This window comes from Bufo gargarizans, unplaced genomic scaffold (assembly GCF_014858855.1).
Source record: "Bufo gargarizans isolate SCDJY-AF-19 unplaced genomic scaffold, ASM1485885v1 fragScaff_scaffold_695_pilon, whole genome shotgun sequence".
Taxonomy (NCBI): domain Eukaryota; kingdom Metazoa; phylum Chordata; class Amphibia; order Anura; family Bufonidae; genus Bufo; species Bufo gargarizans.
This window is the reverse complement of record NW_025334168.1, coordinates 79,458-95,701: the sequence shown is the minus strand read 5'-3', so window position 1 is coordinate 95,701 and position 16,244 is coordinate 79,458. Positions and strand designations below refer to the sequence as shown.

Below are 16,244 nucleotides of genomic sequence, written 5' to 3'. Positions count from 1 at the left end.
ATACAGAGTCAGCAGAATACAGAATGAAAGTACACTTGTTTGGAGCAGCATCATCTCCAGGTTGCGCCAATTATGGTATGAAGTACCTGGCTAGTCAGAATGAAAAGGATTGCCCATCAGCAGCAAATTTTCTGAAGTAAAACTTTTATGTAGATGATGGTCTCATAAGTCTAGAGTCCACAGAATCTGCAATCAAACTAGTGAAAGAAAGCCAAGAGTGATGCGCAAGAGGAAACCTGGGTCTTCACAAATTCATCTCAAACAACAGAGAGGTACTAGAATCCATCAGTAACTCTGAATGTGCAGCAACAATGAAGAATGTAGATCTCAATTATGATCATCTTCCAGTTCAGAAGGTACTTGGATTGGGATGGAATGTAGAGAACGACAAGTTCTTCTTTGATCTATTGAAGAGAAAGTTGCAACTAGATGAACCATTATTTCTGCAATGGCTTCTATATTTGATCCATTGGGATTCTTGGCCCAAGTAATACTGATAGCAAAAGAAATACTGCAAGAATTATGCAGACAGAAGTTTGGATGGGATGAGCCCATACCTGAAAATTTGAGGCCAAGGTGGGAGAATTGTATAAGAGACTTGCAAAACTTGAGAGAAGTTCTGATAGCCAGATGTTTTGTACCTCATGATTTCAGAAAGTACAAGAAAATAGAACTTCATCATTTTTCAGATGCCAGTAGTTATGGTTATGGTTAGTGCTCTTACATCAGAGTAATAGGAGAAGAAAAGATACACTGTTCCCTGGTTATGAGGAAGGCCAGAGTTGCACCTATCAGTATTCAGACAATAACAAGACTTGAACTGACAGCAGCCGTAGTTTCAGCATCAATCAGAACGTTTCTGAGAAAAGAATTGAATTGAAAATTGATTAAGAATATTTTTGGACAGACTCACAAGTTGTCCTAGGATATATAAACAACAAAGCTTGAAGATTCCATATCTTTGTCACCAGCAGAGTGGAGAAAATTCAGGAAATAACTAATCCGGAACATTGGCATCACATTGACACAAAGCATAACCCAGCAGATCATGCTTCAAGAGGCCTGAATGTAACAGAATTGAAAAATTCTAACTGGTTCACCGGTCCAGAGTTCCTTTGGGAAAAGGAAATCACACCCAGTAAAGGTTACACAGAATTGTCTATGGGTGATCCAGAAGTAAAAGTTGTGCAAACATTGAGCACTACTGCCAAGTGTCAAAATGACATACTTGAAAGACTAGCCAGATGTTCAAAATGGAATACAGTCATAAACGTAGTAGCTCGAATTCAACGTTTGGCAAAGGGAATCAGAAAGAAGGAATTGTTGAATGTAGAAGAAAGAATGAAAGCTGAAGAAACAGTTATAAGACTCATTGAACAGAGATTCTACAGTGAAGAGACTTAGACAAGGACCTAAAAGGATTCCAAACAACCACCCATTGTACAACCTTAATCTTGTTCTGCAGGATAGTATACTGAAGGTGGGAGGGAGACTAGAAAATGCATCGTTACCTAGCAGAGTGAAGCATCCAGCAATTCTATCCAAAAACTCTACCTTCACAAGATTGATTATTGATCACTACCACAACATATCCTTGCATCAAGGAAGAAGCTTTACCCAAATCTGTTTGAGAGAAGGTGGTTACTGGATTGTGAAAGGAAGCAAAGCTATAGTAAAGTATATAAGTAAATGTGTAGTCTGCAGAAAGGCATGCAGACTACAGAAGAACAAAGAATGGCAGGTTTACCAGCAGATCGTGTAAACCCATCACCACCATTTCTTTATAGCGGAATGGATTGTTTTGGCCCATTCATCACCAAACAGAACCACAAGGAGTACAAGGGATATGGACTTATATATACATGTCTAAGCTCCAGAGCAATTCACCAGGAAAGGTTAGAAGATATGTCAACTGACAAATTCATCAACGCCTTAAGATGTTTCATAGCCATTAGAGGTACCGTCAGAGAGCTTAGATCTGACCAAGGATCTAATTTTGTAGAAGCAAAGAATGAATTGAAGAAATCGATAAAAGAGATTGATAAAGTAAAAGTAACTGAGTATTTGTTAGAGAAACAGTGTGATTTTCATATGAATGCTCCACATGCAAGCCATACAGGAGAAGTTTGGGAAAGAAAAATCAGAACTGTGCGAAATGTGTTAATTTCAGTGTTGAAAAAGAACGCCGTTAGAATAGATGATGCTTCACTTAGGACCCTATTCTATGAAGTAATGTTTATTGCTAACAGTCATCCACTTACAGTTGATAACATCAACAATCCAACAAGTTTGGACCTTTTAACTCCTAACCATCTAATTCATCTTAAGTCTGATTATATACAGCCACCCCCTGGCAAGTTCACCAAAGAGGATTGATATGACAGAAGGAGATGGCAAAGAGTTCAATATCTATCAGAACAGTTTTGGAATAGATGGAGGAAAGAGTACTTAGCCAATCTTATGCTAAGAAGTAAATGGCAAACACCCAGAAGAAATGTCCAAGTTGGTGACATAGTGTTAGTGAAGTCAATAGAAATTGGCCAAAGTTCTAGAAGTTCAAAAGGATGAAGACAAACTAGTAAGAGTGTTGTTACAAATAGGAGACTTAAAACTTGCCAAAAAAGGAAAACATCTCACTATTCCACTCAAGTTCCTATACAGAAGTTAGTTGTTCTACTTGAGAGTTATAAAAGACACTTGGAAGTTGAGAACCTGATGGAAAATTCCTCAAATTCATGTTCAAGTCCTACCACTTAGCAATAGAAGTATAGGTAATTTTGGTGGGAGTGTAGCTGTCCAGCTAGGACCTGTCCTAGGTTGCTAGTATAGCTTATATGTGTATACAGCTAGATCTGCCAATGGCCTTAATACAGTTCCTATGTTTATGTGTTAAAGACAAAAGCAGAATTATTTACTGTGACATCATGTTTTGGATGTCATATAACTGTTATATTTTGTGTTCACAGAAGCAGAAAAAGATAATATGTCTTTAAGATCCATTTTGTAATGTAAGGTAAGCTCAGTAACACAGCAGAAACAACAGAAAGCATAGTGTTAATCTGTTGTTGGTGGGCATAAGTCTAGACCAATAACAGCCGGCTTCTCACACAGCAAGAGTCTAGACCAATCACAGCCAGCTTCTCACACTGCAAGAGTTTTCACCAATCACAGCCAGCCTCACACACAGCCTGTGTGGGGAATTCCCCTAGCTGGAATCATTACTCACCAGAGAGAGGAGCTGAACAGACACATAGTTCCAGTCAGAGTCCAGTTTTATGGGAACAAGAGGCCAAAATAGGTATTTAAAACAGTTATATAATGTTCCTACTTTTAGTATAGTGATTAGAACTGTATATTGAACCAGTTATATGTGTGTTTTACTTACAGTTCCACCAAATACAAATTGCAAGATATAAATTGCAAACATAAAATTGCAAATTGCATACTACAAAATTCACAATCCAAATTCAAATTCCATATTGCAATCCAAATTGCATACAACCATGCCAGATCATACTCAACCAATCTGCAAATAGTCACTGCTAACTGCATACTGCAAGTAGAACTATTAGTTAGACCTCAGATATACCTCTCAGGGTACTTTCACACTAGCGTTTTTCTTTTCCGGTACTGAGTTCCGTCAAAAGGGCTCAATGCCGTAAAAGAACTGATCAGTTTTATCCCCATGCATTCTGAATGGAGAGAAATCCATTCAGGATGCATCAGGATGTCTTCAGTTCAGTCATTTTGACTGATCAGGCAAAAGATAAAACCGCAGCATGCTACGGTTTTATGTCCGGGCAAAAAAATTGAAGACTTGCCTGAATGCCGGATCCGGGATTTTTTTCCATAGAAATGTATCAGTGCCGGATCCAGCATTCAAAATACAGAAAAAAAGGTGTAAAAAAATGAATAAATGCCGAAACTGTTTTGCCGGATGACACCGGAAAGATGGATCCGGCATTTCAATGCATTTTTCTGACTGATCAGGCATTTTTAAGACTGATCAGGATCCTGATCAGTCTTACAAATGCCATCAGTTGGTATACGTTTTGCCGGATCCGGCAGGCAGTTCCGACATCAGAACTGCTTGCCGGATCACTCTGCCGCAAGTTTGAAAGTAGTCTCAGAGAGATCATAAAGTGATTAAATAACTTAAAGTGACAGTACAGATACTGAAGAGAGAAATATATCCACCATTTTATGTTGAATGACAAGATTGAACAGTTGAACCACCATCTTATGCATACCGCCATTTTGTGATATCTTTTTAACACGTGTTTGTACATGGACTATCTGCTGCGGAGACGGCAGTGTTCTATATGAAGAAAAGTTTAAGTTAATAAAGAAGTTATTTGAAGCATTTGGTGTGCTCTTTAAACCTACTGTTTCCATAGAACGGCGCTAGAGGAATTACAGATTAATATACAGTCTGGTTAGACTAAAAGTCAGAGATATCAAAATTCTTCTAATGCCACAGCGCAAAAGGCACCTAGTATGAAGAAATGGCAGCGATGAGCACCGCACATATTGCCCCTCTTTGCGATTTTCAAAAGTTTGGAGGTATGCAGCCACAATATAAAAATATTCTAGTTAGTAAATCGGATTCCCAAGCAGGAGACCCCTCTATATAGGTGTACGTATCAGACAGGTTATTTGAAAATACAGTAGGTTTTCAATAGGCAACAAAGCATTGCTGTTAATATAGATTGAACTTACAGAGACTGCAACTCCTGTGCTGGAGCTTTGCCAGGTCTCCTCCTTCCTAAAGACCTCATCAGACACAGTGACCTACTTTTCAGAGAGAAACACAGAGGCAGGGGAGGGGGCAGAACAGAAGTAGGAGTTGAGTAGTCATCAAGTCACAAACAGTCTGATCTCATGTTCTGCTGAGACATACTGCTATACCCATAGAGCCTGGTTAAATATATTGTAGGTAAGCTGTCTTTATTATTAATTCTGTCTTGTATCTGTATTGTTCTGTTCAAATGCAATATCTACAATGTTTGATCCGTCAAATCCTCAAGGATCAGCTTCCTATTCCACAGGCTCACTCCCTCACTATCTCTCTCTCTCCCTCTTGCTCTACCTCCTTCCATTCCTGTATGAGTGCATTCAATGCAAATGTGTATACTTTTATGTTCTTGTTTAATAAGTATAACATAACATCCTCCATGTGCACATTCTAGCCTTCTATGCTTTAGTCGAGTCCATGTTACTCAATCTTTCTTATATGAACACACGTTCATTAACTCAATTATTCTAGACAATACAGTAAAGTATGTGCTCATGATATATCACTTTAGATGTATCAGAACTTCTATGTGTATACAGAAGGCATACTGCATGCTTAATTCGCATATTCTAACTAGAAATTAAAGTCACCGTGTCATGTACTTGTGGGTCACATGCAGTATGACGCACGTAGGGAAGGTAGATGGATTAAAACAGGATACCTTTACAAGTATCTGGAACATGGTGGCTTCAGGCTAAGCGGGCAAAGGGGATTTATAGGACAATTCCACAGAGGAAAACATGGTGCAAAATTACAACCTGGTTAAAACTACAAATGAATCTTAGGCTTGTACATGTTATTTATATCTCTGTCAAGTTCAAGAAGTAGCAGACATTTAAGTTGTCAGTTTCAGAAGACTGAAGCTCTCCATAGATATACATATAGCATGCACCACTGTCCATAATTTGGTAATAAAATTATAACTTCATTGATGGGATAATTTACAGAGCAAAGCATCTTATACCCGACTGATGGTCATGGCATTTACTATTAACTGGCAACAATTTTCAATGTACATGAAACATACAGTATAGAGTATGTAATACATAGATAGATAGAGACATCTGTATTTCCTACAATTTATTGGTGCCCAATTTTATCTTCCAGAATACGCCTTAGGTCTGTTACCGAAAGAGGGTTAAAACTTTGCTTACCGGTAAGTGTGTAAGTCTTAAACACTGTAGTGTTGTATATTACTGGACTCTGTGTCACAGTTTAGAAATGTATTTGCTGGATTTAACTTTGAATAGATTAAGTAGTACTGATTTTTTTTAATTTTTTTTTTATTTGGTGTCAGGAATAGATGTACTTGATTTTGAACCACGAATGCTGTCAGTTTGCTGGGATGAAACAGAAATATAATTGCTAATTAGTGTCAAAAACCCTTGATCTATGTTCCCTCTGTATATATTTATTTTATTTATTTTCTGTTGCTCATATAGCTCCAACATATTCTGCTGTGCAGTATAGAGAATATCATAACCCATACAAGTCCCTGACCCCAATGGGACTCAAAATCTAATGTTCTCTGTGTTACACACACAGTAGAAATAATTTTATGGGAAGTCAATTAACCTATAAGTATGGTTTTGTAGTGTCAGGGTTAACCAGAGTAACAGGATATATAATCCATGTTGTTTTCCTTGGTCAGCTTTGAAGCCACTGAGCCACCCATGTAGCATTAGATTGTTAAAAAATAATATTATAATATTAAAAGTCCAGAAAAATGAACGGCACTCCAATAGGTTATGAGAAAATAACTCCTTTAATCACCTGCACGCGGGACTATAATTGGGGTAAGAAGCCTATTCCCTTAAGGACGTGCACCCAGACTTGCTTATTAGCCAGTGCCGCCATTTTTTCGTTGATATATATATACAGTACAGACCAAAAGTTTGGACACACCTTCTCATTCAAAGAGTTTTCTTTATTTTCATGACTATGAAAATTGTAAATTCACACTGAAGGCATCAAAACTATGAATTAACACATGTGGAATTATATACTCAAAAAAGTATGAAACAACTGATAATATGTCATATTCTAGGTTCTTCAAAGTAGCCACCTTTTGCTTTGATTACTGCTTTGCACACTCTTGGCATTCTCTTGATGAGCTTCAAGAGGTAGTCACCTGAAATGGTTTTCACTTCACAGGTGTGCCCTGTCAGGTTTAATAAGTGGGATTTCTTGCCTTATAAATGGGGTTGGAGCCATCAGTTGCGTTGTGGAGAAGTCAGGTGGATACACAGCTGATAGTCCTACTGAATAGACTGTTAGAATTTGTATTATGGCAAGAAAAAAACAGCTAAGTAAAGAAAAATGAGTGGCCATCATTACTTTAAGAAATTTCAGTCAGTCCAAAAAATTGGGAAAACTTTGAAAGTGTCCCCAAGTGCAGTCACAAAAACCATCAAGCACTACAAAGAAACTGGCTCACATGCGAACCGCCCCAGGAAAGGAAGACCAAAAGTCACCTCTGCTGCGGAGGATAAGTTCCTCCGAGTCACCAGCCTCAGAAATCGCAGGTTAACAGCAGCTCAGATTAGAGAGCAGGTCAATGCCACACAGAGTTCTAGCAGCAGACACATCTCTAGAACAACTGTTAAGAGGAGACTGTGTGAATCAGGCCTTCATGGTAGAATATCTGCTAGGAAACCACTACTAAGGACAGGCAACAAGCAGAAGAGACTTGTTTGGGCTAAAGAACACAAGAAATGGGCATTAGACCAGTGGAAATCTGTGCTTTGTTCTGATGAGTCCAAATTTGAGATCTTTGGTTCCAACCACCATTTCTTTGTGCGACGCAGAAAAGGTGAACGGATGGACTCTACATGCCTGGTTCCCATCGCAAAGTATGGAGGAGGAGGTGTGATGGTGTGGGGGTGCTTTGCTGGTGACACTGTTGGGGATTTATTCAAAATTGAAGGCATACTGAACCAGCATGGCTACCACAGCATCTTGCAGCGGCATGCTATTCCATCCAGTTTGCGTTTAGTTGGACCATCATTTATTTTTCAACAGGACAATGACCCCAAACACACCTCCAGGCTGTGTAAGCGCTATTTGACCATGAAGGAGAGTGATGGGGTGCTGCGCCAGATGACCTGGCCTCCACAGTCACTGGACCTGAACCCAATCGAGATGGTTTGGGGTGAGCTGGACCGCAGAGTGAAGGGAAAAGGGCCAACAAGTGCTAAGTATCTCTGGGAACTCCTTCAAGACTGTTGGAAGACCATTTCAGGTGACTACCTCTTGAAGCTCATCAAGAGAATGCCAAGAGTGTGCAAAGCAGTAATCAAAGCAAAAGGTGGCTACTTTGAAGAACCTAGAATATGACATATTTTCCGTTGTTTCATACTTTTTTGATAAGTATATAATTTCACATGTGTTAATTCATAGTTTTGATGCCTTCAGTGTGAATCTACAATTTTCATAGTCATGAAAATAAAGAAAACTCTTTGAATGAGAAGGTGTATCCATCCTTTTGGTCTGTTCTGTATATATTTATATATATATATATATATATATATATATATATATATATATATCATAACTATTGAGGAGTTATATGAATGGCTTCTCTTGATGACTCCCTGCTGGTTTATGATCTCACTTTTTTTTTCTGAGATTGGGCAGAGAGAGTAGAGGATTGTTGGACTGATAGTCTCCATATGGGCTGAGTTAGTAATGGACCTATCTGACTCCAGTCACCAACTGAATTGGCTGGATGGCAGGAGAAATCAGATAACATTACTTGTAGGCCATGTAGTTGACCAAATTGAATAAAGGATGATTTTGCCTAAGGGAAAAGTATAAAATACCAGCTAGATATTAATGGTGGGAGAGCATGGGGTGTTTAGACATACTACGACATCATACTACAGCTCTAAGAACTGAATGCCAAGCCATACTAGTTACACATCTTTTAGACCCGTTAGTTTAGCGTTGTTAATGAAGTCCCTTTTATTTTACTTTTTCCTATGTATTGTACTTTTGTAACTGCAATTTGTAAGCAATGTTGCTAAGTCATAGTAAACTATTAGATTTTGTGGTGTTGTCCAGTTGATGGAAACTGGTTGTATTTAGCATTGTATTATACTATATGTATAACAGTGTGTTAGCTTGGCTACAGAACACCTAAGTTTGGTCCCTTCTGCACTTGATGTGCACTGGGTGGGAATACTTCCAGCACAGGTAGGTGTCCCAAGTAGGTAAGTGTGGGGTCCCAATGAGTAGAATACTGTAGTAGACTTTGGACAACCTTGGGTAGTATTTGGAAAGCCTTCTGTACAATAAGCATAAGCCAAGCCTTGGGGTAGTGACAGAAGTGAGGCACCCAGTCTAGTGTGCCATGATAATATTTACTAGCAAGAGGATACCTTTACTCTGTGGTATCTTATTTGTCTTTTTTAATTTCATACCGCCAATCTACTCTCCAGTTCTGCATCAGTTCTCTGCTCTAAACATATAGAATTAATCTTACATCAAAAGAATGACTAAATGTCTAAGTAATAAATACCACACTTTTTTTAAGAGTCTGGCTGGACCCACAATGGGGTTCATACATACCTGGCCTCCGCCGCTGGATTTTGGCTGCATCCACCTTGTCATGTCCTGAATCTCTGGGAATAAACGTCATGTGACTGCTGCAGCCAATCACTGCTGCTGCTGGGATCTGTCACCCATGCAGCGCATGACCCATTGACGTACTACACGGATGACAGGTCGTCACTGTTGCCAGTGATTGGTTGCAGCAGTCATGTGATGTCCTTCAATAGGATGTTGATTCCCAGAGACCAAGGACCCACGGAGGCAACCGTGCAGTGAAGCAGCTGGAATACAAAGTCTGGGACCTAATAAGTATGAACTCCACCGCGGGACCAGCCACTCTGAAGAAGTCTGTTAAAAATGTTAAGCTTAAGATAATCCCTTTAAGGGACCATATTAGAGGTAAAAAGAAACGTTTTTAAATTTTTTCAAACATTCTTCCATCAGTCCAATTAAGGCTATGTTCTCATGACAGTGAAGAAAATCATCCGTGAAATGGTTAAACAGTTTTTCATGGCTGTTTTTTTATGGATGCATTTCTGAAAAACAGCCATTAAAAACAGCTGTTGGGCAGTGAAAACTGACAGAATAGGACAGGCCCTATTTTTGTATTCACAGTGCATTAAAAAACTGACGTGAATATACCCATATACATGTCATTGTTTTGAAAACGGGCAGGTGATGGACGTTAAAAAATGGCAATTGCACAGCTGTTTTTCGCTGTTGTGTGAATAAGATCTAAGATTTTGGGTCCTAATCAGAGGAAAACTGCTCTGTAGCAGTAGTTCCTGCTCAAGTTGACATGGCTTTGTTCATGCATTACATAGCCAGCTATTAAAGCTAGTTTCATATTTGTGGTACAGCATTCCGGCAGGAAGTTCCAGCAGAGAACAGCCTGCTAGAGTTCTCCGAATCCTGCATTGCCAGATGTTACCAGAATGCCCACCAGCCCCATTAACTATTATTGAGTCTGGCAGAGATGTGGCCGCTACCCAACAAATGTGTTGCGATTTGTCCAGAAAAAAAACCTTGCCAGCTGATTTGCGGGAGTCCACATCAGAACAGCCTGTTGGAAGCCTAATTTGAATGACCAGCATGTAATGGTACAATAAGTGACTCTTCTAGAGTTAATTTGGGAATGTTGGAATATTTAACGTTCTTCAGTGACCCCGGTCTGTAAACCTGTGTGGTCCACTGACTACGCTTTAGATGTTTCCATTTCAAAATAACTTGACAGGAGCAAAGATTTTACCTCAGCCCATCAGTAAAACCTATTTTTACTGTTAATATTTGTCTATAGATGACATCATTGTCTGATGTTGGATATTTTCAGTGTCTGAAAAGATGCAGCAGATAAGGCTACTTTCACACTTGCGTTCGGAGCGGATCCGTCTGGTATTTGTACAGACGGATCCGCTCCTATATTGCAAATGATGGTATCCGTTCAGACAGAACCATCTGCATTATATTTTACTAAAAAAGTCTAAGTACAATTTGTATTCAGACGGATCCGTCCAGACTTTACATTGAAAGTCAATGGGGGTCGGATCCGTTTGAAAAATGCACCATATTGTGTCACCTTCAAACGGATCCGCCCCCATTGACTTCCATTGTAACTCTGGACGGATCCGTTTGCCTCCGCACAGCCAGGCGGACACCCGAACGCTGCAAGCAGCATTCGGGTGTCCGCCTGCTGAGTGGAGCGGAGGACAGACGGTGCCAGACTGATGCATTCTGAGCGGATCCGCATCCACTCAGAATGCATTAGGGCTGGACGGATCCGTTCGGGGCTGCTTGTGAGAGCCTTCAAACGGAACTCACAGGCGGAACCCCGAACGCAAGTGTTAAAGTAGCGCCACATGAGGAGAACCTGTTTAAGAACTTGTGGGTTGTTGTCTCCAGTGGCAAAAGTTTGGCACATTGAAGGGTATTCAATAAATGTTTTAACTATTTATTAAGAATTTCAAGACAAATTACATTACTTTTCTAATAGTGTCTTTCCTTTGTGATGCATTTTTCCCAGAGCCATGCCAAATTTTTAACACCATCAACAAAAAAGATTTTTGGTTGAGCATGTGACTACTGATGCACTGCTGCTTTCACATTGTTATCACATGAAAATCTTCTTCCCTTAAAGTTTCTTTCAGCGGTGCAAAAAGGTAGAAATCAGATGATGCTAAATCCAGATGGCCATTTTCAAATATTTCAATCCACTCATGGATGACTCTACGAGAGAGAACTTTAGCCCAATACTGAACACACATGGGGACATAATTGCATTACAAATTTTAGGGTGCTTTTTGTCCTAATATTTTTCTCCCATAATTTTTATTGGAAAAAATGCAATTCTGTGAAATAAATGTGAGTTCAAAATGATCACATAACCTCCTAAATTAATTCCTTGAAGGGTGTAGTTTCGAAAAAGGGGTCCTTTGGCGGTACTTGTTTTAGCACCCCAAGCCTCTGCAAACCTGAAACAATGCAAGAAAAATATATTCAGAAAAGGCCCCAATAAGAGGCCCCAATAAACTACAGAATCAGGGTGATAAAAAATGAGTTTTATTTCTCCCCAAAATTTACATTTTTAAATGTCTCTACCTCTCATGCATTCATTGCTGTGAAACACCTAAGGAAGGGGTAACAAACTTTTGAAATGCAATTTTGAATACCATGAGGGGTGCCACCATCAAATTTTAGCAACAGTTATTGCTACTAAGCAACTACTGTACTATACTTTGCTAACTATACCATACATCTATGTAACAGAGTAGAATATAGCGCTGTCATAGACAGCAGTCACACAGTAGGAAAATAAAATGCTGTAAAGAGTTTTATATAGCACATAAATTAGTTATAAGTCCATCTGATTAAGCACAAAGTACAAAGAGGAAATAAGATATCAATCTTCATATTGGAATCACAGATATTAATGCATCACGATCTGCCTCACGAACAAGTGGAGTTTTATGTGCTGTGTCTTCTGTGTGGTAATCAGGCCAAGGTCGTGATTTTTGGAGGTCTGCAGCTCCTAGATGCACAATGCCCGACTCGGCTTTAATTTGCACAGTCGGAACTCATGTAGAGAAGCTTTTTTCTATTCAAGATGAAAATAGCTTAAAGTCCTACTTATACAAGCACCAGAAATAGCTTTTTATCATAGTCCTATTTTGTATTGAGCCTTCTAATTCATTCACAAATAGTAAGCAATAATGTTATCTGAATGCAGATATTTTTATGAATCATAGAGCGGCAATAATGTCTAATCTATGTATCAGAGGCCTCCATTTTTACTAAAAATGTAGGCCCTAGAATTATTTTTTTTGTGATGCACTCATGGAAACTCTATTAATCCGGGACTGATTGTCTAAAATTACTGGTAATCTGACATTTATCTAGATAAAAAGAAAGGAGTGTTGTAAGTACTTGTCTGTAAGTCTGAATTTTCCTTTTTCTTCATATAATTTCTGTTCTATTTTTGTAAACCGTGTTTATGAAAAGTGCATTTTCTTTTTTTCCCCTGGAGTAGGGGCATCTTATGAGCAATGCTTCCTGGGAAATGGTAGGCAAATTGCCTGTTCTCCAGAATAATGAAACTGTCTCTTTAGTGCCACCTACGGTACATGAAGCTATCCTATAAGTCAATGTTCAACCCATTAGAAAGCCTTGAAATATGACTTGGAATAGCAGCTAAATCAGAGATCCTGTAGACAGGACTGTTTTGTAGTTTTCGCTACCTATAGGTGCCATTAGAGAGACAGTTGTACTTTTAAATTCAAGGCTCCCTGTGGCTATATAGTTGATGTACGAGGCAACTTTTTCCAAATTTAGTACCTTATTGACCAAAAATATGCTGCCACCTATTTTGACACATTGTGGTGCATGAAAATGAAAAAACTTGAATGTTCTCAGTAGAGTAGCCAAGAGTGACTATTGAGTGACCATCTTCCCAATAAGCTAGTTCATCAATTTTCAACTTCTAAGTACTTATTACGTACCATGAAGTCCACGGGTGAGTGCAGATGGAGGAGTTTCCACGGGGCCCTAGGGCTAAAGACTGTCCAAAGGTCCATCTGCCACACCAGAAGAACCATGTTTATAAATGGCACATGGTAGATAGGGATACCAGTATACAAACGAGCAAATAACCGGCTTACCATTCATCACCATGTCCCTGTACTCATGCAAAAGTTCAATCCAGAGTTCGTATTACACACACATGGAAGTAAAGGTTTTATTACAGAGTATGGTAGATACATTAAAAGTCCAGTATTTATTGAATCACAAATATAAAATCCATAATGGAACACTGCAAAATTAGCTTACGCGTTTCGACAGCATGCCTTAATTAATGAATGCTAGGCAGTGAAAAAACCCACCTCCATAAAAACACATAGAAAATAAAAAAAGAATAAAAGAGAAAAGATTCCCAGCTTTGTTACATATCTGATACAAAAAAAGAACTGGCCCCCATTGACTCACAATGGTGTTAGTGTCGGATCTGTCATGGCTATTTTAGAGATAACACAACCAGATCCATTTAAAACGGATGCAGCCAGTTGTATTATCCTGACATCCAGCAAAAACACAGACGTGAAATTAGCCTTAGTTATAAAAATATTGCAAACAGTAAAGTTTGGTTGAAGCAAGATTATGATTCATTCCTATTATGGTTTTTGGCCCTTTTACACTGCTTGATGGAGCAGATAATTGTCAGGAAGGAAGCGTTCGTTCCCGATAATCACCTGCTCATCAATGGAGTTCAACACTGCATTTACATGCAGTGATCCCCTCCATAGTATGAGGAGGACTGATCACTTATGCTATCCCTCATTGCCATACAGAATCATTATTTAGACAGTACTTCCCACAAACGATAATTTAGGAGACCGCACCAACGAACCGTTTATCTGGTAATCAGTGTCCCCTTTAAGCAGGCAAATTATTGCTAGCAAGCGTTCATAAAAACAATCGTTAGCAATAAACTGCTCAAATATTTGGAAGTGTAAAGGGGCCTATAGGTCAGGGATCTAAAGGTGTCCAGATACCTTCCATAGCTGTTAGGTAAACACTTGTTCAACCAACTGCCATCTCTTGCTCAGTTTGAGAGTGAATGTGTTTTCAATGGGGCGAGAGAAAAAAGTCACAGCCAGACACCTCTTACAGTGACTTCTCTCCTGGAAGTACAAAAGGATTTGGCAATAAAATTCAACACACCCAGTTTTTCAAGAAGATTTGGGAGCTCCCCATACACATTAGATCATTGGCTGGTCCTGCTGAAAATGGAGGGTTCCTTCCCGACAGTCGTCTGCTCGTTTAGTGAAGGAGGCCGCGCATTTACATTCAGCGATCTACTTCCCTGTATGAGGATGGGGGATCGCTATAGCAATCCCTCCTCCTCATACAGAATCATGGCTTCTGAGCAGTAGATCGCTGTTTAGACAGCATGATCTGTTGCTCAGAAGCCATGATCGGTGGTGGATTTAAAAGGCCAGATGATCAGGAACGACTGTTCGCAGGAACGGTCATTCCCGATAATCTGAACGATTATTGGTGCGTCTAAATGGACCTTTAGGGTTCAGCCAACAATAATATAATGTGTAGTGCGGGCCTTTAAGGTTTATTAATTGTCTGATTTCAACTTTGTAGCAAATATTTGGGTTGGGTCGCAATTAGCTTTGTTGAAGGACTTATGTGCAACTCCCTAATATCTTTGGAGTGAACCAAATCTGAAAACCAGGCTATATTTCAAAACTGCAGTAACTGATATCACTCAGGGTATGGCCACACGGTCAGGATTCCTGATGCAGTTTTGGAGGACAAAAAAAAAGGAAAAAAAAATATAGATATAACTTCTTTTTGTCGAGTTCCTTCCTGTCTTTGGCTTCCAAAACTGCAACAGGAGACCTGACTGTGTGGCCATACCGTAACACTCCTGTGGCAGAATGGACACAGATTCACATAGCCATATTCTAAAATCTAGTGTAAAGCCTACCCAGGATAGTGAAGGCTACATGTAGTAGCATGCATATTAATGCACATAATTCTAAAATGAGTTCATATGGATGTCTGACCATGCAGTGTATATATGCACATTAATTATGACCAGGGATTTTCTATGGATCGTCAACTCATTTGTGCCATGGACAATATCCAGCATTTATTGGTAACATTGAGAGCGCATACACAGAATGAGTATTTATTGTTGGTTAATCAATAAAAATGTTCCTTTTTTTTTAAACTTGGTGTTTTAACATTTTTGTTTGTCAGTGTCTGACTTTTCTCCTATCGTTCATGGATATTTGTAGTAATACAATGTGTGGTCTTTGTTAAATGTGAGTGTCCTACTCTTAATATATTCTGATGGGCTTGTTTTTGTGGTATTCTACTGAGGTAGGAGGTCAAGGTGGACGGATGCTGGTGAATGCCCCATGGCAGCGGCTACCTCAGTTCATTCATCAAGTACAAGCTATAACTTGGAAGCATTTTTTAGGTAAGAAATTTGTTTCCCAAAATGGAAATACACTTCTTACTCTAGGAAAACAGGTGTGATTGAGTCTACAGTGCCATCATTGATTATTCTACTTTAACGTGAACACCACTTACAGTAGTTGTTTTCTTTTATTTATGTAAGTTTAAAGAAGTTGTCCAAGTTATATTTATTGATGACCTATCCTCAGGATAGGTCATCAATATCAGATCGACGGGGGTCGGACACCCGGCACCCCACACAGATCAGCTTCTATACAGCGATCCGTACCATTGAAATGAATGGGACGGCTTGGGTGTAATTACACCTGCTCACCACTGCAGATGCAACGGCTAGAAGTTAAACAGTGAAGGGGAGGCAGCGCTGGCATGGCGCGGGCCTTCTCTTCAAACAGCTGATCGGCGGGGGTGCCGG

At 39.4% G+C, this 16,244-nt stretch overlaps 1 protein-coding gene across 4 annotated transcripts in view; it reads left to right on the top strand.

The window, feature by feature from the left end:
• The first annotated feature begins 4,828 nt into the window (after positions 1-4,828).
• LOC122922769 (F-box/LRR-repeat protein 21-like) overlaps positions 4,829-16,244 on the top strand; it is a 33,177-nt gene continuing 21,761 nt past the window's right edge. The window contains exons 1-3 of one of the 4 annotated variants that reach the window (XM_044273490.1): positions 4,829-4,936; positions 5,903-5,951; positions 15,738-15,833. In XM_044273490.1, the coding sequence (XP_044129425.1) occupies positions 15,772-15,833 (62 nt within the window). In that variant the 5' untranslated portion in view covers positions 4,829-4,936; positions 5,903-5,951; positions 15,738-15,771. The remainder of the gene's footprint in view (positions 4,937-5,902; positions 5,952-15,737; positions 15,834-16,244) is intronic. The other 3 variants (XM_044273491.1, XM_044273492.1, XM_044273493.1) reach the window with 3 other exon arrangements.